The 20259-nt window shown below is 40.3% G+C and overlaps 1 protein-coding gene across 3 annotated transcripts in view; it reads left to right on the top strand.

Moving 5' to 3' along the window:
* The window catches only part of ATP9B (ATPase phospholipid transporting 9B (putative)), a 383456-nt gene extending 363539 nt beyond the window's left edge, over positions 1–19917 (top strand). For 2 of the 3 annotated variants that reach the window (XM_073678911.1, XM_073678909.1), the window contains 6 exons: positions 1029–1093; positions 1755–1863; positions 4794–4851; positions 9048–9251; positions 10533–10565; positions 14773–19917. In XM_073678911.1, coding sequence (XP_073535012.1) covers positions 1029–1093; positions 1755–1863; positions 4794–4851; positions 9048–9251; positions 10533–10565; positions 14773–14909 — 606 coding nt within the window. In that variant the 3' untranslated portion in view covers positions 14910–19917. The remainder of the gene's footprint in view (positions 1–1028; positions 1094–1754; positions 1864–4793; positions 4852–9047; positions 9252–10532; positions 10566–14772) is intronic. The other variant, XM_073678910.1, reaches the window with a different exon arrangement.
* Positions 19918–20259: the final 342 nt, after the last annotated feature.

Below are 20259 nucleotides of genomic sequence, written 5' to 3'. Positions count from 1 at the left end.
AACACAGCGCTTTGAGCAGGGGAGCGGTGCCAGTCTGGGATGTAAGTATACTTTATTTTTATATTAGTCGGGACTTTGAAAACACCTCATCCAGTAGAGGACGACTCCCGTTAACATTTATAATGGTGGTTTCTGGAGATTGCTTATTTCTTGCCATTATATATCATAAGCTACATGCTGATATATTTCTAAATTAGTGTTGCTCTCTCAGGGTGGATCTGACATCCGTGTGAAGTGACGCCACTGCACTGATTGTATACTTGCACAGTATTAGCTGGGCTCCTGATAGTTGCCGAGGAAACCCAGTGCCCAATCAGGCAGGAAGAGATTGCACAACCTCTTTTTAAGGGGGTAATTCAGGACTTATATATTGATGACTTATCTTTCGGATATGGCATTAACGGCAGATTGATACCTGACATGCTCGCCAATCAACTGTTTGCTCCCATTCACTTCAATAGTAGCTGATTTGCGGTGCGTCCATGGAGCTGTGCTGCTCCGGCTCTGTACGCTGTGCACATCTGGCCACAGCAGGAGCTGAAACAGCTGATTGATGGGAGTGCGGAGTGTCAGAACCCCCCCGACCTGATCTGATATTGATGATTTATTCTAACTCATCAATGTATAAGTCCTGGACATCCCTTTTAAGTCTTCTATAATTTTAGCTTACATGGCATGCCCCAGATTTGCTTCTACTTGAGTAAGTTTGATAAGTATCAAAAGGGATATGGCTCAGAGAAGTCATAACATTTCCAAGTTTACTAAAGACATTGGCTCATCTTTTGGCTCACATGGTTGTGCGTGCATGTACATTAGTCAGCAAATTGCTAAATCTCTCCAATGAATGTCTCAATTTGGTGGTCCTTTGCTAGTATGCATATAGCTTGTATACGATCTCATCTATCTTATTCAATTTCATCTCATTTTAAATATTGACCATCTTGTAAAATATTGGTTCGCTGCCAGTCCGTGGCTTGAAGTAGAAAATGGTAAATTTACTCATTTTTCATTTCTCGTTTCCTTTTAAGGCTGTGTTTTCCTCAGTCTTCTATTTCGCATCTGTTCCTTTGTACCAGGGATTCCTAATGGTAGGGTAAGTTAAAACTAGTATTTAGTTGGTGACAACTTGGTAACAAAACTATTTTTGTTTGATTACATCAGGGCCAAGATCAGTTGGTTGCCATTTAATTATGTCTAAAGGAAAATGTTATAATTAGTTTTTCCCATATTATTCATGCACTAATGGTTAACATGGTGAGGGAGCAAAAAATAATGTCCTTGAAAAAAACAACAGATATTTTCGGGCAAATGAAAGTAATTGACACTGGAGGGGTTCTATTCAGCTGCGTATCCAACCCAGGTACATGGTGGTTTTCTCATTGACAGTAATGATGAAGCAGCCAAGTAACAGGCATGTGAACGACTGATGGAAGAGTCGTGAAATAATCATTTGCCGTACATGTTTGTGTAGTAATTGTATCTCATCAGGAATGTTGGAGAAATGCAGTAATTCATAAATTGCAACTTACCCCCTCAGTTCTCCTTGCTGCCTCCCCAGCAGGGTTCCTCTGTCGCGTGGATACACCATGACATGTGTTCTGTTTCCAAGCCTTAGATTGTCTGGCATGCTCTATATTTTACTGTTCTTGTGACCATGGCCATTCCTACTATTTTAGTCGTATAGCCGTGTATATTCAATTTATAAGAGTTTGGCTCCATTTATTTTTTTTAGTTTTTTTTTTTTTTTTTCCAAGGTATGCAACCATCTATACAATGTTTCCAGTTTTCTCATTAGTACTGGATCAAGATGTGAAGCCTGAAACAGCACTGCTGTACCCAGAGCTATATAAAGACCTCACAAAGGTAAGCGGTTTGAGGTTTTCTAAAATTTGTTTCCTCTGCACTAGTGTTGAGCGAGTATGTTCTGTCCGAGTATGCTCGGGCCGAGCTCCGAGTATTTATAGCTGCTCGGTGATATGGTTGAATCGCTCCCTTGTGCATGATTTGCAACTGTTGGACAGTTTTATTACATGTTAGGAATGTCTATTTCTTACACATAACTCACATGTAATAAAACTGTCAAACAGTTGCAAATCATGCACACGGGAGCGATTCAACGTTATCACCGAGCAGCTATAAATACTCGGAGCTCGGCCCGAGCATACTCGGACAGAACATACTCTCTCAACCTTACTCTGCACCCTACCTTCTCATCACACTGATAATGGAAGAATGGAACATTAAACAAGCACTCACATGAACTTTTTTTTTCACTAAATGAGTGTATAATATGCATGTAGTGTAGGGTTAGTGTATTAATATACTCTCCTACCGCCACCTTCTCCCGTATCCAGCGCTGTTCTGCTCCTCTTCTGAGTGTGACCCAGAAGAGGCTTTTACAATATAAGTCTAAGGAGCGGCAGAACTAGACTCCATAGATTTAAACCATAAGACCATGTTCACACATTCAGTATTTGGTCAGTATTTTACATCAGTATTTGTAAGCCAAAATCAGAAGTGAGTGATAAATACAGAAGTGGTGACGTGTTTCTATTATACTTTTCCTCTGATTGCTCCACTCCTGGTTTTGGATTACAAATACTGATGTAAAATACTGACCAAATACTGAACGTGTGAACGTGGCCTTAAAGAGACTTTCAGCTCACGCATAGAGCATAGAGTGAACTGGAGAGTCTCAAGAGTGGTGACGTCACTGAGAAGAGGAACAGAATGGCGCTGGATCACAGACAAGACATCAATTATTAGCACATACGCTATATACACAGATTTAGTGAAAAAATATGTTAATTGGAGGCTACTTTAAAGGGGATATCCAGGACTTTGTGAAAAAAAAAATGTGCCTAAGCACTAACAGGCAGTAGTTGCTACCTACCTGCCTGTTGTGCCCGCCGCCGTTCATCGCACAGACCGCTGCCTAACTAGTGGAGCCAACTGATGTTGGAAGCCACACCCTGTCGACAGAGTAGAGCGGAAAAGAAGCAGCCACTCTGCTGAGTTGACGTCAGCAGAGGTAGCTGAATTCCCCGCAAGAGCCGTCTTTGACCACTCTCTGCCGGCGATGAACGGCCCCGGGGCACAACAGGCAGGGTAGGTAGCCACTACTTGACTGTTAGTATTTAGGCACATTTTTTGTTTTTCACAAAGTCCTTGATATCTCCTTTAATATGAACTGCAAACTTTCATCCTTATGATATCATTATGATATCGAATAGATTATAAATTGGTTTCAACGACACGTTCAGGAAATTAGAAATTGAGTAGTGTTCATGGTCAATAAAAAAAAAGTTGAGCAAACTAATAAAAAATAATTATAAATGTATGTATGTATAAATATAAGAAATAAGAGCAGGCCTTTAAAATTTGGAGAGCATAGCTGTTATCATGTTTATGTGCTCCCTCGCATACTCCTTAATATTTGAGATGAAAAACATTTTTTCGTCAATGTAACAGATGGGTTTGACAAATGACGGATCCAGCAGAGCGTTGCAAATTCTGTTACATATGAAATTCACAACACATAGTAAACATAGCTTATAAATTTGTGCTAAGTGTTTGGATGAGGTCTTTTTTTATTTTTTACAACTCAACAGAGAAAAATCCTTTCCTAGAAATTGAATGAAGAAAATCCAGATTAGCATTAGCTGTATTCACATCTGCTTCCTAAACTCAGTTCAGGATCTGTCAGAATACCACAATATAAATGTGAATATAGCTTTATCTAGAAGTGGGTGGATGGTTAGAGCCAATGATGAAAAAAAAAAATAATGAGGCTGGTGCCAACTCCCAGCTTGACTCCTCCATGCTTCCACTTGCCTCTGTTTCTTATAGGGAAGAAGGGCATCCTGATTGGTATGTGCTTTCCTTCTCTTCTAAGGTGGCAGCACTTTTTTGGAGAGCCGGATTCTACAAAGGACCATGTCCCTCCCATTCTTTCCCATATCTATAGCAGCCATAATGCCTGTTTCTTTTACAAGTGTGCTTGAAAGAGCGTTATTAGTACACATGAACTACTTCTTTTTACATGAAATTTAACAACATGGATACAAAATTAAATCAAAGCTAAAAAATTTGCAGATAAAGTATTGGTATAAAGTCAACTTTAAGAGAGAACCTATCTGCACAAGCAGAGGTAATGCTGGATAGATCTGTGTAAAACATTATGAAAGAGGCCTTTTCTGGCACTATTCACTATGTTATTGTGCTGAAATTCAGCTTTTATCAATATGCAAATTAGGGTCACAAGTGCACTGGTGGGCACATCAGCGCACTTGCAGTCTATGGCACGGTTTTGCTTTCCCAGGCCTGTCCCTTCCCCAGCTTCATAATTAACATCACTTTTGCTTTCTACTGTCATTCAAGAAGTGGGGAGCGGCGCTGGTCCGGGGAGAGGCAGAAAGGAGTCATAAACTGTAAGAAGTGCACCCATACACTCACCAATGCACTTGCACACCAAATTTCTATATCGATAAAAGACAAATTTCAGCAAAACGACAATATTTTACACTACTTGCGCAGGGGTTTGTTACTGAAAGTCCATTTAAATATTTTTGCTTTCTAAGCTTAATTTTCTCTACGTTTCAAAGTAGCTTGAAGCTGTTTTATCCACATCCTTTCTTGTATTTATTTTATAGCCAGCACATATCATCAAATCAAATATTTTACGTCATAATTTATAATTGTCGATGATGAAATCTAAGACGAACTTCCGAATCAACCATTTACTTGTATTTAGTTAATACCGCTTATTTAACATTACCGTTCTTTCTTCGCAGGGAAGATCTTTGTCTTTTAAAACCTTCCTCATCTGGGTTTTAATCAGCATATACCAAGGTAAAAAGGGTTCATTTAGCTAGCGAAGGGATTTTTGTCTGTCATGAGTGTTTTTCCTCCAGGTTTGCTTCCGCCAGCTTAAAATGTTATCAACAGTCGTATATTGCTTTCTTTTTATCAGGTAAATCGATAGTCCGGCAATACCCCTTGCCAGCCTGCAATGCATGATGGGTGATCAGTATTTGTATTGATGCATGTCACCTGAAATTAGTGCTTTTTTAATTACAGCTTAATCCCTAAAAATATTAACATTTTGTTCTCACGTTGCATGCAGTTCTGCCGGTCTAGATATTAGGAGCACAGGGCAGGAGAAAAGGATTGTGTTGGCAAACTGTACATGTTCCTTACTTGTTTACAAAAAAACGTAAGCATACCCGCCTGTGGCATCACAATAATTCACTGCCAGACTTCCCACTACTTTATTTGACTTTATTTTTGTATTAAAACTTAGCCATTACAACACTATGACATAGAGAATGAACTGAAACTTAGTGACATCTCCTAAAGAAGGTATTAATTACAGTTTGAGATAGTAAAGTTCATTGCACATTTTTTGTTTCTTAAATTAATAATAATGAGGAGTTACAGCGCCATATTACTTCCTGCCGCTGGGCCTTCTGGCAGGGAGGAGTCCATTGCTAGTCACTTCATAACTGAATAATTTTCATGGCATTAGGAAACATTTTGGAGCTCCCATCTCCTATATAGATCAGTTTATTAAATTAAGAGAGATTATCCTTGCATTGTATAGAGCAATTCTCTTTTGGGAACTTGCCACCTAGAACATGGGGTCATCTGGGCTTTACCTATGGTTAAAGGTTTTAGCCTATGTAAGTAATACTTAACCTTAAAGAGAGACCCATGTGGGTTTTTTTCCCCATAAATTAATAGTATACATGAAAATAAGAAACTTTGTAATATATCTTAATAGAGAAATCTGTTTTTTTGCTCCTGCACTGATCAATCATTGTCAAAATTCTCAATCCATGGGTAAAATTTGTCTTTAGTGAATACAGACATTCACAAATGAGTTTGGCGATGACAGTTGGTGACCTTCATAGAATCATAAAATGTTAGAGTTGGAGGGGACCTCCAGGGTCATCTGATCCAACCCCCTGCTCAATGCAGGATTCACTAAACCATCTCAGACAGATGTCTGTCAAGCCTCTGTTTGAAGACTTCCATTGAAGGAGAACTCACCACCTCTCATGGATGCCTCTTCCACTCGTTAATCACCCTCACTGTCAAAAAGTTTTTTCTAATATCTACCCTGTATCTTCTCCCATTCAGTTTCATCCCATTCTAGTCTTTCTTTATGCAAATGAGAATAAAGCTGATCCCTCTTCAGTGTGAAAGCCCTTGAGATATTTTTGCAAGCTAAACATTCCCAAGTCCTCTAACCATTTTGGTTGCTCTTCTCTGAACTTGCTCCAGTTTTTTTGTGTCTTTTTTAAGATCTGGTGCCCAAAACTAGATACAGTATTCCAGGTGAGGTCTGACCAAAGAGGAGTACTTCTTGTGATCTAGACTGTATGCTTCTGTTAATGCAACCCACAATTGTGTTTGCCTTTTTAGCTGCTGCATCACACTGTTGACTGATGTTCAGTCTGTGATCTATTAGTATACCCAAGTCTTTTTTAAATGTGCTGTTGCTTAGCCCTACTCCTCCCATTTTGTATACGCTTTTTTCATTTTTCTTGCCCAGATGTAGGACTTTACATTTCTCCCTGTTAAAAACCATTCTGTTAGTTTCTGCCCTCAGTTCCAGTTTGTTTAGATCTCTTTCTTCTCTAGTATTAGTTATCCCTCCTAGCTTTGTGTCATCAGCAAATTTAAACAGTTTACCCTCAATTCCTTCATCTAAATCATTGATAAAGATGCTGAAAAACACAGGACCCAGGACAGAGCCTTGTGGTACCCCACTTGAAACATTCTTCTAACTGGATGTGCAACCATTTATGACCACTCTTTGGGTCCAATCACTAAGCTAGTTAGGAATCCACCTAACAGTTGCCTTGTCCATTACATAGTTGGTCATTGTAAAGACCCGGGGTATTAAGTAGGCGTAACACTACTCAGATAACACAGGGTGAGGATAAAACAGTGAGGTAATATTTTATTGAACCACAAAGCGGACAATAAACACATAGAACAGTCCCAGCATCAGTCTTCACCCTTCTGCTCCACCCGCCTGGGATAGAACAGCTGCGACTTTAGAGACTTCCAGGGCCGACTACCTCAACCAGTGGCTCTCCGCTTCTGGCGGGCCCCCACAGAGAGGAGGTAGTAGCGAGCTTAGGAAGCTAGCAGTCCATCGAGTTACAAGGCCAGGAGACCCGAGGGTCCCACCCTGGCCTCTCCGAGAGTTTCCATGGGGCCAGATGACCGGGGGGTGTCACAATCTGGCTTCTCCAAATGTCTCCATGAGTTCCAGGCAACCGGTGGGTTTCTCCTGGCAACCCCAAACAACATATCCATAGTCTCTCTGATGGTCAATGGAGCAGATCGATATCTTTCCAGTCAGGAACGGTACCCTTAGAATAGAATCATGTAGAATCCTAATCTGTGTCTCTTTGGATGCCATGCAATCCATCTACTTTCCTTAAAGATGTCTCTCATTCTCCTTGTAAAGTCTTCCTGATTCTCTGTCTCAAGTCTGACAGCTACAAAAACACATGTCCCTCTTGCTTCTCTGGGCTCAGCCCCCAAAAAGGCAGAACTGCTCTCACCCTCCCTCCCCAAAGCTAAGTGTGCATTAGTGGAGGCATCTTTCTCAGGTCGACCACATCACCTGGCTCTACATGTGAGACTGCCTGTGGTTAAGGCTTTGCTGGATCTTCTTTCAACAGTTAAAGAATGGGCCTAGATGATTTTTGAACAATGGTTACAGGCTCTTGGGATACTAATCAGATAGTTAAATTAGTGTACATAAACTGACGAGCAAGCAGAACATTAACAAAACACAGCCAGCAATCTCTAATAAAACACAATAAGGTATTTCTCTTGGATTAACAAATCTAATCGTCTGGCTAATTAATATTTTAAGTTGTATCGTCACAGTCATTTTTTCAATAAGAATGGTATGAGATACTTTGCCAAATGCTTCGCTGAAGTCAAGATATAATATATCTACTGCGTTTCCGTGATCCACCCAGTCAGTGATTCTGTCATAGAAGGAAATTAAGTTAGTCTGACATTACTTATTAGTTACAAACCCATGCTGGCTCTGGTTAATCACTTCATTCTTATTAAGGTACTTGCATACATGTTGTTTAATGATTTGTTCAAAGATCTTTTCTGGTATAGAAGTAAGGCTCACAGGCCTATAGTTCCATGGGTCCACCTTCTTCCCCTTTTTGAAGATTGGGACATTTGCTTTTCTCCAGTCTTCTGGGACTTCTCCTGTTCTCCAGGAACAAGAGAATGTCTGTGTCTGCCCTCAACTCCTTCCTTCTCCTCTTCCCCTGAATCTTATAAGCACCAACTGCCAACTCCTATCTCAGTAATGGAAAAGTCTGTCCTCACTGAATACGGATTTTACCCCTGAATTAAGATTGAAATATCAGTCCAGGCAGTGAAAATATTACGATACTGGCGTAGTACTGCTGGAATCCAGTGGCCGAAGGAGCAGGAACAGCAAGCTGTAGTAGAATGTCTTGGAGTTAGCAAAAAGAGATGTAGGAAACAATCCATAGATATGTGAGAACAGTCTGGTTAAGAATGTTCAGGAGCTAGAGACTGAGCTAGGCTAACAGCTAGACACAATACTCAAGAAATGAGTAAGAGATCCATGCTGCTTTAAGTAGGCCCAAACAGGAAACAAGATGGATCCCAGAGGTTCAGAATCTGCCATCTTAGTAAAGGGCAATTGCAGAACACAACAGCAGCCTCCAGTGGTAAGGAGTGGAATTGTGGCACAATTATTAAGGTGAACAATAGCAGTCACTAGTGGTCAAACTGTAGAAGGACAACAGGAATTCTGACAGAAGCCAATTTCTCTGATAAGATATATTTCAAAGTTGTGTATTTCATGAGTACTATTCATTTATGAAATAAAAATTTTAACGACAGTTACTCTTTAGGTCATGGTTTCCAGTACCTTCAATGTAAGGTTCAGAATGACATATTGGGTGCTATCTTTTATGGCAAGGGTTTATTTTTTTAACATGTATAATTGTTGCATATCTTTGTTCTAGGTGGCATATTAATGTATGGAGCTCTCCTGCTCTTCGAGTCTGAGTTTGTTCACGTGGTTGCCATCTCGTTCACTGCCTTGATTTTGACAGAATTGCTAATGGTTGCATTAACTATAAGGACATGGCACTGGCTAATGGTTGTAGCCGAATTTTTCAGCCTTGGCTGCTACGTGGCTTCACTTGCTTTCCTTAATGAGTATTTTGGTAAGTTTATTGTGTGCTGTGGAATGTAACTGATGTGTTTGTTTCCGTGCCTATGTTTCCGTGCCTATGTTTCCGTGCCTATGTTTCCGTTCCTTTGTTTCCGTTCCTTTGTTTCCGTTCCTTTGTTTCCGTTCCTTTGTTTCCGTGCCTTTGTTTGCGTGCCTTTGCTTCCGTGCCTTTGTTTGCGTGCCTTTGCTTCCGTGCCTTTGCGTCCGTGCCTTTGCTTCCGTGCCTTTGCTTCCGTGCCTTTGCTTCCGTGCCTTTGCTTCCGTGCCTTTGCTTCCGTGCCTTTGCTTCCGTGCCTTTGTTTCCGTGCCTTTGTTTCCGTGCCTTTGTTTCCGTGCCTTTGTTTCCGTGCCTTTGTTTCCGTGCCTTTGTTTCCGTGCCTTTGTTTCCGTGCCTTTGTTTCCGTGCCTTTGTTTCCGTGCCTTTGTTTCCGTGCCTTTGTTTCCGTGCCTTTGTTTCCGTGCCTTTGTTTCCGTGCCTTTGTTCCCGTGCCTATGTTTCCGTACCTTTGTTCCCATACATAAGTTACTGTATCTATGTTCCCATACATAAATTACTGTATCTTTGTTCCCATACCTATGTTACCGTACTTATGTTCCCGTGCGTATGATCCCCTACCTATGTTCCCATACATAAGTTACTTTACCTATGTTCCCATACATAAGTTACCATGCCTATGTTCCCATACATAAGTTGCCATACCTATGTTTTCGTGCCTATATTCCCATATATAAGTTACCGTACCTATGTTCCCATACCCATGTTCCCATACATAAGTTACCGTACCTATGTTCCCGTGCTTATGTTCCCATACATAAGTTACCATACCCATGTTCCCATACCTATGTTAAAGTTCCTGTATCTAGAGCAGTCTTGTAAATGATAGCCTTACTGTGATTAGTTATTATCTATGGACCAAACTGACACATTATAGCTTTCACCAAAGTACGTCATTTGCACAGGGCCATAGCCGTTTTGATTTTGAAATCACAGGCTTTCATCACATTTGTGGATCCTTATCAGTGACGTGTAGATAACATGTATGATGAGTTACTTCCATTGTACTATGGTAACAGTATTAGGCTGGTTTATATTCTACTGAAATTATAGTAACTGAGGCAAGCAAGGATAACACTGAAACAAAATAACAGGTACGTTTTCTGCGAGAGGATACATGCCAGCCACGTACATTGCTAACCCCAGTGCTCCATCCGCTTTATAATGTCACTGTAACCTCTTTGCCTTCACTTCTTTCTCTCTCCTTATCTCTATTAGGTCTTGGTAGAGTTTCTCTGGGAGCTTTTTTAGGTAGGTGATGTCAATATGTCCATATGTTGTGGCATAATCCAGGTTATTCTCCTAGTGCAGTCTATTTTATGTCAACCCTGCAGGTAAATTATGACCAATCCCCCTGTACTTATAAAGTTTTTTTACCTGTAGTGCAACTAAACAATCATATCAGACTCTGGTATATACAGTCTTCTAGAGCTGAACATACAAGAAAAAGACATCCATGCACTTTTTCTTCTGTTCCCTGTCATATAACCCATGTTTGACACTGTTCTAGCCATCAGCACATCTTCTGACATGTCTTTAAAGGGGTTCTCCAAAAATAGAAAAAAATAAGAAACTAAAGGATGTTATTATAAATCAATTCCTAGATACATTTAATTAGAAGTAAATCGAATCAAAATAGTTTTGTCTATGGAGGTCATCACTAAATGGCTACTGTCCTATTACACTGACAGAAATGTGTCCTGGACTGTTAGGACAGGTGCCTGTGAGCATGTGCCGTAAGAAGCTCCACTGCTGTGACTTGGACAGGTGCCTGTGAGCATGTGCCGTAAGAAGCTCCACTGCTGTGACTTGGACAGGTGCCTGTGAGCATGTGCCGTAAGAAGCTCCACTGCTGTGACTTGGACAGGTGCCTGTGAGCATGTGCAGTAAGAAGCTCCGCTGCTGTGACTTGGACAGGTGCCTGTGAGCATGTGCCGTAAGAAGCTCCGCTGCTGTGACTTGGACAGGTGCCTGTGAGCATGTGCCGTAAAAAGCTCCACTGCTGTGACTTGGACAGGTGCCTGTGAGCATGTGCCGTAAGAAGCTCCGCTGCTGTGACTTGGACAGGTGCCTGTGAGCATGTGCTGTAAGAAGCTCCACTGCTGTGACTTGGACAGGTGCCTGTGAGCATGTGCCGTAAGAAGCTCCGCTGCTGTGACTTGGACAGGTGCCTGTGAGCATGTGCAGTAAGAAGCTCCGCTGCTGTGACTTGGACAGGTGCCTGTGAGCATGTGCCGTAAGAAGCTCCGCTGCTGTGACTTGGACAGGTGCCTGTGAGCATGTGCAGTAAGAAGCTCCGCTGCTGTGACTTGGACAGGTGCCTGTGAGCATGTGCAGTAAGAAGCTCCGCTGCTGTGACTTGGACAGGTGCCTGTGAGCATGTGCAGTAAGAAGCTCCGCTGCTGTGACTTGGACAGGTGCCTGTGAGCATGTGCAGTAAGAAGCTCCGCTGCTGTGACTTGGACATACTTACACCATGTATCCAGAACGACTTGTTGGAGAGAAGTGTGAGCGGCCTCTTCTCACATCAGCACTCCTGGTATCTCCAATAGTATTAGTGGAGCACATCTTCCAACATATGAAGAGAGAGGCGGAGCGTCCTACTGCACATGCTCACAGCCATCTGTCCTAACATTCTTTGTCACTATAAAAGGCAGCAGCCATTTTAATTCTATAATAGTTACCTCCCTGGACAAAACTATTGTGATTTCCTAATTGAATGTAATTAAAAAAAAATTATAATGACATTTCCTTTACTTATTTTTTTTTCTATTCCTAAAGAACCCCTTTAAGTGAAGTTGGGAGTATGCATGATCCTTTGTCCTTTGCAAGAGATAATCTGCTGATGAAGGGCCCGGCTGTGACTTATTCCCCTCTCCACTTTGAATATGCACAGTTAGCCAGACTAAGCTATGTTTACACTGTGCTTGCTCGAAATAGCTAGAGGCGTAACTATAGTGGGTGCATAAATTAAAGTCCCATCCAAACCCTGGGACCTTGTTGGGCTCAAAAGGTCCCTTTGGCCCATATAAAAAGACCAAATACAGAGTTGTGATAGTTTTGAGTCTCTGTTGTAGATTTTTTGAGTTCCATTACTAGGAATAGCTGTCGGCTGACAGTCATTTCATGAATATGATCAGCTTTATGTTTTTTTTCCACTTTTCTTACTTTATTATACTAACACTGTGCTTTAGGCTATGTTCACACATCATGTTTTTTTTGCGTCACAAATCTGCAGCAAAACTTTATTTTCATAGGCATTTTGTTCAATATTTTTCTTGCAGTTTTGGTGCTTTTTTGATGCGTTTTTTCAGCGTTTTTTTCACTGTCCTTCTGGCTCTATTTATGCATGTACATAAAGTTCTGTGAAAAATAAAATTCTATTTTACCATCAAAAATGCTGAAAAAACACTGATGCAAATTTTGGTGCGTTTTTTTCACCACCCATTACTTCCGATGGGTGAAAAAACGCTGAAAAAGCACTGAAAGAGGTGACATGCTGTATTTTCCAAAAAAACATGCAAGGCACAAAATATGGAACAAAAAAAAACAAGATATGTGAACAAAGAATTCTGGTTTCTCATAGACTTTGCTGGTACTGCAAAAGGCAGCTGAAAATTTGGATAAAAATCTGCAGCAAAAAACACTGAAAAAAATCATGATGTATGAACATAGCCTTAGAGAGTTACTGAACATCCTGTAGCAGCTTTAAGCAGAGTCGTGTGTGTAGTTTTCTAGAGAAACGCAGTGGCTAAGATGTGTTCAAAAGGATAGAAAAAAAAAGTACTGTACAAATCAACTTTTGGCTTTCTACTGACTGTCAAGACCCTAATTGAAATATAAAAGGTTCCACACAGCTCTCCATAGGGTGAAATCTGACAGGAAAGTTGTATATGAATGAGTATACAGTATGTACTCGCCTATTGACGTTGTGCTATTAAACGCAACTATAGTAAAAGCTGGGGGAGTAGAATTGATGTGGCTGCAACTCCCTCAGGAGATACCAGTGATCCGGAGTAGAAACTGCCAATGCACACAGAGTATCATTGTCACCAGGAACGCTACTAGCAGCACTTCTGTTGGCAGTGATTCTTCTTTGTTTTTACATTGGTAAGACCCCTAACAATGGTCTGCTCTGAGCTTCCATCATGCCACCTATAACATGCCACCAGTAACGTGCCACCTATAACATTCCACCTGTAACCTGCCACCAATAACGTGCTACCTATAACGTGCCGCCTATAACATGCCACCAATAACATGCCACCAATTACATGCCACCAGTAACATGCCACCTATTACGTGCCACCTATAACATTCCACCAGTAACCTGCCACCAGTAACGTGCTACCTATAACATGCCACCAGTAATGTGCCACCAATAACGTGCCGCCTATAACATGCCACCTGTAACATGCCAACAATAACGTGCCACCTATAACGTGCCACCTATAGCGCGCCACCTATAGCGCGCCACCAGTAACGTGCCACCAGTAACATACCAGTAATATGCCACCAATAACGTGCCACCAATAACGTGCTACCTATACCATGCCACCAATAACATGCCGCCAGTAACATACCACCAATAATATGCCACCTGTAACATGCCACCAGTAACATACCACCAATAACATGCCCCCTGTAACATGCCACCTATAACATGCCACCAGTAACATACCACCAATAACATGCCACCTGTAATATGCCATCAATAGCATGCCATCAATAACATGCCACCTATAACAGGCTACCAGTAACATACCACCAATAACGTGCCTCCTATAACATGCCACCTGTAACGTGCCACCTATAACATGCTACCTGTAATATGCCACCTATAACATGCCACCAGTAACATGCCACCAGTAACATGCCACCTGTTATGTGCCACCTATAGCATGCCACCACTAGCATGACACCAATAACATGCCACCTATAACATGCCACTTTCTAACTTCTCCATGTTTTTCTTTTTTTTTTTTTTACATTTCGATGATTTGTTTTTTTTATAGCACATAACAGGACTAATAATTCTTAGCAACAGTCTTAGTTATAACAGGCGCATGTATAGCCAGAGATATTTTAGCGTGACATTGTAGAACACATCCTAAAGACCAGGCAATATAACCGCACATAACACACATGGTTTTCTATTCTATTTTGGCACCAAACTATCTATTATCGCCCATGATATATAAGCCCGCCATGTACTTTATTTGCCATTGCTTGCTGTCATCACCACAAAAGACAAATATTTATTGTAACCATGTGCATATGAACGACATCTGAACACCCAAGAAGCTAAAAATTTGTCATGGCCACCCGCATATATCACATGAAAGTCCGCTGCTAATTAGGGAGCAATAGTGCGGGCCTTGATTGTTCAGCTTGATGTTCATTGTGTTGGCTTATCCTGAATCTAATACTAAACCTGTTGCTCTTCTCTCTATCACAGATGTTGCTTTTATTACAACACTTGCCTTCCTATGGAAAGTATCGGCCATCACCGTTGTCAGCTGTCTTCCCCTCTATATTTTGAAGTACTTGAAGCGCAAATTTTCCCCGCCAAGTTACTCCAAGCTTTCCTCCTAGTTGTGAACCTTGTGGCGCTCCAGCGGTCATGTGCCTCGCTGCGATCTAGTGACTTCAGCCATATGAATGAGATAGCGACAGGGGGCCAAAGAGAAGAGCACAAGAGAAAGGCTTTTATATGATACCGGCGTTATAACTGATACAAGTCAGTAAGAATGGATGAGATTAATACGTGCGCCCTGATTTACCTTCTGTTGTTGATTTATTAAGCATGACTCCTTACATTGCCACTAATTTGTTTTTATCTTTCATTCCTGCAGTCCCACGTAGCCTTTGAACCATTACTTTAACCTTATAATTCCTTATAATTCCCTTGTTTGCCACTAATTTATGTTAACATGCACTAGAGGATGTTTATATACAATCTTGTAGTATTATTTGAAAGAGAAACACAACTGTTATAATAAATCATCCTTCACATAGAAATCATAAAGTTACTGATCTTTAAAGGATTCCTTAGATGTTGCCTTCAGCCTTCCTTCTCTATACAGGGTGGGCCATTTATATGGCTACACCTAAATAAAATGGGAATGTTTGGTGATATCAACTTCCTGTTTGTGGCACATTAGTATATGGGAGGGGGAAAACTTTTCCAGATGGGTGGTGACCATTGCGGCAACTTTAATTTTTTCAATGGGAAGAGGGTCATGTGACATATCAAACTTACTGAGAATTTCATAAGAAATTGTGCTTGGTTTTAACGTAACTTTATTCTTTCATGAGTTATTTACAAGTTTATGACCACTTATAAAATGTGTACAAAGTGCTGCCCATTGTGTTGGATTGTCAATGCAACCCTCTTCTCCCACTCTTGACACACTGATAGCAACACCGCAGAAGAAATGCTAGCACAGGCTTCCAGTATCCGTTGTTTCAGATGCTGCACATCTCGTATCTTCACAGCATAGACAATTGCCTTCAGATGACCCCAAAGATAAAAGTCTAAGGGGGTCAGATCGGGAGACCTTGGTGGCCATTCAACTGGCCCACAACGACCAATCCACTTTCCAGGAAACTGTTCATGTAGGAATGCTCGGACCTGACACCCATAATGTGGTGGTGCACCATCTTGTTGGAAAAACTCAGGGAACGTGCCATCTTCAGTGCATAAAGAGGGCAACACATCATCATGTAGCAATTTCAGATATCCAGTGGCATTGAGGTTTCCATTGATGAAGAATGGCCCCACTATCTTTGTACCCCATATAAAACACCATACCATCAATTTTTGTGTTTCAACAGTCTTGGAGGAATCTATCCCATATACTAATGTGCCTCAAACAGGAAGTTGATATCACCAACCATTCCCATTTTATTTAGGTGTATCCATATAAATGGCCCACCCTGTACATTGATTTGCAGTATAGTATATAAACCATCTTGTAGAAATGAAGCGCTAGAATGATTTCACTTTGTGTCTCCAGCTTATATTTATGAGATTGGAAGGCTGTATTCTCAATGAGTAGAGTAATACCCTTAAGGGGGTTGTCCGGAATTAAATTGTCAGCATCACCGCTGAACCCAGTGGTTAGTTATAGGGGTCACGTGTGCTATTGTCATGATGTTTCCACTGCAGTCTGTCCACTAAGACCAGAGCAGTGGCAGAGTGGACCGGGGGAGAGTGAGTACAGCTCTGTTCTTATTTCCCATAAATACCTACATGTCACCATATAGTAACAAGGCCCTCCCAACAAGAAGCTATGACCTACAACAATAGGGAGTATAGCAGCCAAAATAAATTAGAAATCTTTATTGAACCATATAAACATGTTAAAATTTCATTTAAAAAAGGATGTCATATGGGGAGTCCTAGAGACAATAATAGCCCCAGCTAATAAGGCAAAATCAGCAAAGACGAAAAAAAAGCAGATATATAGATCAATAAAGAAATAACTCGTGTATATTCAATAAGCCTAGACTAACAAAGACCAGCTTGATAACAAAAAGTCAAAGGAACCTCCCAAATAATTTTTTTCAAATAAATGCTGTTGTAAGAGGATCCATAAACGCAGATTAAAAATGGAAAGTGTTCCTATAGTTTATTGCACTATATCCATATATTAGTATAACTGAATGATTAATTAGATATAAAAGGAGAAAGGAGGACCTGCATGAAACACAAAAGGTCAAAATATAAAATATATTACCTGAATTGGTGGAATCTATTCAAGAGGCATAAGAAGAATATTGAGTAGAGCCAGAACAAGATTTCCTAGAGAACTGGTAATATCTGCATGATCTTCTGCATCAAAAGGGCCAAGAATCTGTGCAAGGATCAGCCAAGAAGAGCAACCCTATAAGAATGGAAACTTTAATCCTGGACAACCCCTTTAAACTGGACCAGTTTTTCCACATAAAACCACTATGAATTGTTAAAGGGATTTTATATGTTTACTTTAAGAATGTCATGCACTGGGTGGTCGACTGGAGGAAGGTATTGTACCACAGCCCATGTTATAGCCAGCTGAAAGGCCGGATAGCGAAATGGAATGTGACACTTCCCACAATTATGTCTCAGACATTATATTAAGGAATTATTATGTGCAGGTGGTAGTATAGGATGCCCGTTTACAAGCCCTTATAGAATCACTATTATAGAGGACCTGTCACCAGTCCTGACATGTCGCTTTTAGTAACTTACATTTCTCATATGATCACAATTCTGGAGCATCTTTTCTTTAAACTCTGTTGTACCATTCCGCTGCTGTTCCTTCTGAATCTCTATGAAATCACAACTGGACATTAACACTTGCCTTGTCAAGGGGACCTGCCCCTACATAGCAAACACTGATTGGACAGTGTCACACTGTATAGAGACACTCCCAGTTGCCAAATTACTCATGTATTTCTACAAGGAATAACTAACAAACTGCAAAATACAGAGTTATAAGTAAAGATGCCCCATAATTGTTATATTTTAGGGAATTCAAGTATTTACTAAAATTAGGAAAGATCCTCATGAAGCTCATATTTGGTATGTTCCTTCTACAAATCCACAGGCGACCATTTTTGTATTGTTTTATATTCCTGCTGAATATTTTGGTTAGTGACATCATAGCAATTTCCAACAGGATCTGAGAAAATAAAACCTAATTGAGAACCTAGAACTAATTCTATATGATCAAATTCAGAATTTTACAATAGAAGTGAAAGTATACTTCTTTGATCATACTGTCAAGACTAAAGCCCCCCATGTACATTAGATTAAAGTCAGCCAAACCTGCATTATCAGCAGACTTGGACAACAGTCCACTGTGTATGGGGACCTCCCAACTCTCCACCAATAGACCATGTTAGGGGAAAGAAGGACCCGGATTGTTCAATTTCAGACTGCTGATTGGCTTATGTTGTCCATGAGATAAGCTGAGGCCAACACAGGGTGCTCGACCGAGCGAGCGCTTCTGTGTATGGAGGAGGCCCAGGCCAGATAACTTCTGGCCGAATGATTGGCTCAACCATTGTTCGGCAAACAGCTATCTATTGTGTATGGGGGTTAAAGGACTTACCGGCTGCTAACAGCAGGCTGGATATATATTACATGTGAGGGCATGTAATAATTACCCGCACTGCTGAAGGCAATTTAGCTTTTGGTCATAACTCCCTTAGGTCTAAGCCATGTGATGCGGTGGACTTTCAGTAAAATCCAAAAGCCGTGAAGATTCGTGATCAATCCAGAACAAAACAAGCATGATTTACATATAGGAATCCACATCATTCTTATATTTCCAGTTAGAAAAAGTGTGCAGAATGGTGGTACAATTTATAAAATCGTATCCACCTGCTTGGTACTGTATTCTATTTATTTAAAATAACTGCAGCAATTCAGTCCAGTGTGGATTGTACTCTTAAGGTTTTTACCTTCTGACAAGTTAGAAGATTGGATCAAGAGCATTTTTAGCCTAACATTTTGTCTGATCTCTGGGTTGAAGGGGACAACATAACTCTATACTATGTGGCTCTGCATCCCCTATTATAGTAATCAGTAACTGTGATAGCTAAAGGTGACCTCCATTTTAACTGTTTAATATTTGTAACTTTCTTGTATAGCAGTCTGCTAGCAAATAATACTGACGCAGTGCACTGATCTTCCTGACAGCACAGATAGAATATTATTTTGGGGAAGAAGTTCCCAAGCACACAGTAACACCTCATCTGTCTACACGTATAGCTATCATGGGATAGAGCGCAGGATTCCCCACCCATATGCTGAGTCTCTGACATTCATTGGTGACCGGTTCATGAACAAACTTCCAAATTGAAATTCCAGATGTAAGCGGTAGTATTTATTATGCTTATTTATATAGCACCATTAATACCACAGCGCTTTTAGTTTTCAGCACTTCTTGTGTTCTTATTTCACCATTGGCGCCAAATGTTCATCTAACTATTCATGAGTTTGCACTAACTGTGTTATGAATAGAATTATAATGCCTGACATTACTTTATAAGATATCCATAGTGCGGCAGAGAGGAACCTTACATTCCGCATCATGTACTAGATTGTCACTATGTTTACTTACTTGCCTTGTAATTTGCTTACTTTGGTTACTCAGGTAAAGAGAAAATGTAATGTACTATTTATTATTGTTCTTTTTGTTTTTCCATTGCTTTTCCTATCATTTATATATCTGATTTCTATACTGTTCTGTATTATAAGAGGGTATTCGACCACACTGAGATGTGGCACTTGTACCCATAAAGACCATCTCTTCTTTCCGCTGCACCCTCTGAACGCCTCAATCTTCTGCCCATATATTTATTTTGCCTAAAAGGGAGAATAGATCTCTGGATAGCACTATGAACACCACTAATACAATTCGCTCTGCCAGTGTTACTTTGAATACTTGACTTCTTAAATCCCTGCATCCGACCTGTAATAGGTTCCTGTTCACTTGTAAATACCTGTATTATTTTAAAGCCTGTGGGAACGTAATTGTTTTGTTCAAGATGTCTTTTATTTGAAATACTGTATATCTTTGTTATAAAAGCAATAAAGTTTCTACAAGAAGCTTTTTTTTTTGTGTGTTTCCTAATACATATTTTGTAATACACAATGTTTTATAGGACATGACAGCCAAGAGTAAAGGGAATAGCAGTTTTGAGTTTGCCCACAAGATGGCACAGTTGACACAAGAATTGCTTCTAGGGAAAGCATGTGGCTGTCCTTGTGATCATTTAACTATTGTAACTTCAGTAAATTGTATATTTCTAATAAAGTACCAAAATAACAAAATCTATATCTTTACTAATTGCATTAACTGCTATATGTATGCTGTATGCTTCTAAAGTTGAAAACATAAATTTTCACATTTCAGTACTGCTGCCAATGTTATTCTATAACATTTATAAT

Source organism: Phyllobates terribilis, unplaced genomic scaffold (genome assembly GCF_046119375.1).
Source record: "Phyllobates terribilis strain yellow unplaced genomic scaffold, ASM4611937v1 Scaffold_4__5_contigs__length_816908805, whole genome shotgun sequence".
Lineage (NCBI taxonomy): Eukaryota > Metazoa > Chordata > Amphibia > Anura > Dendrobatidae > Phyllobates > Phyllobates terribilis.
The sequence above is the reverse complement of the archived record's forward strand: the minus strand, read 5'-3'. Positions and strand labels throughout refer to the sequence as shown.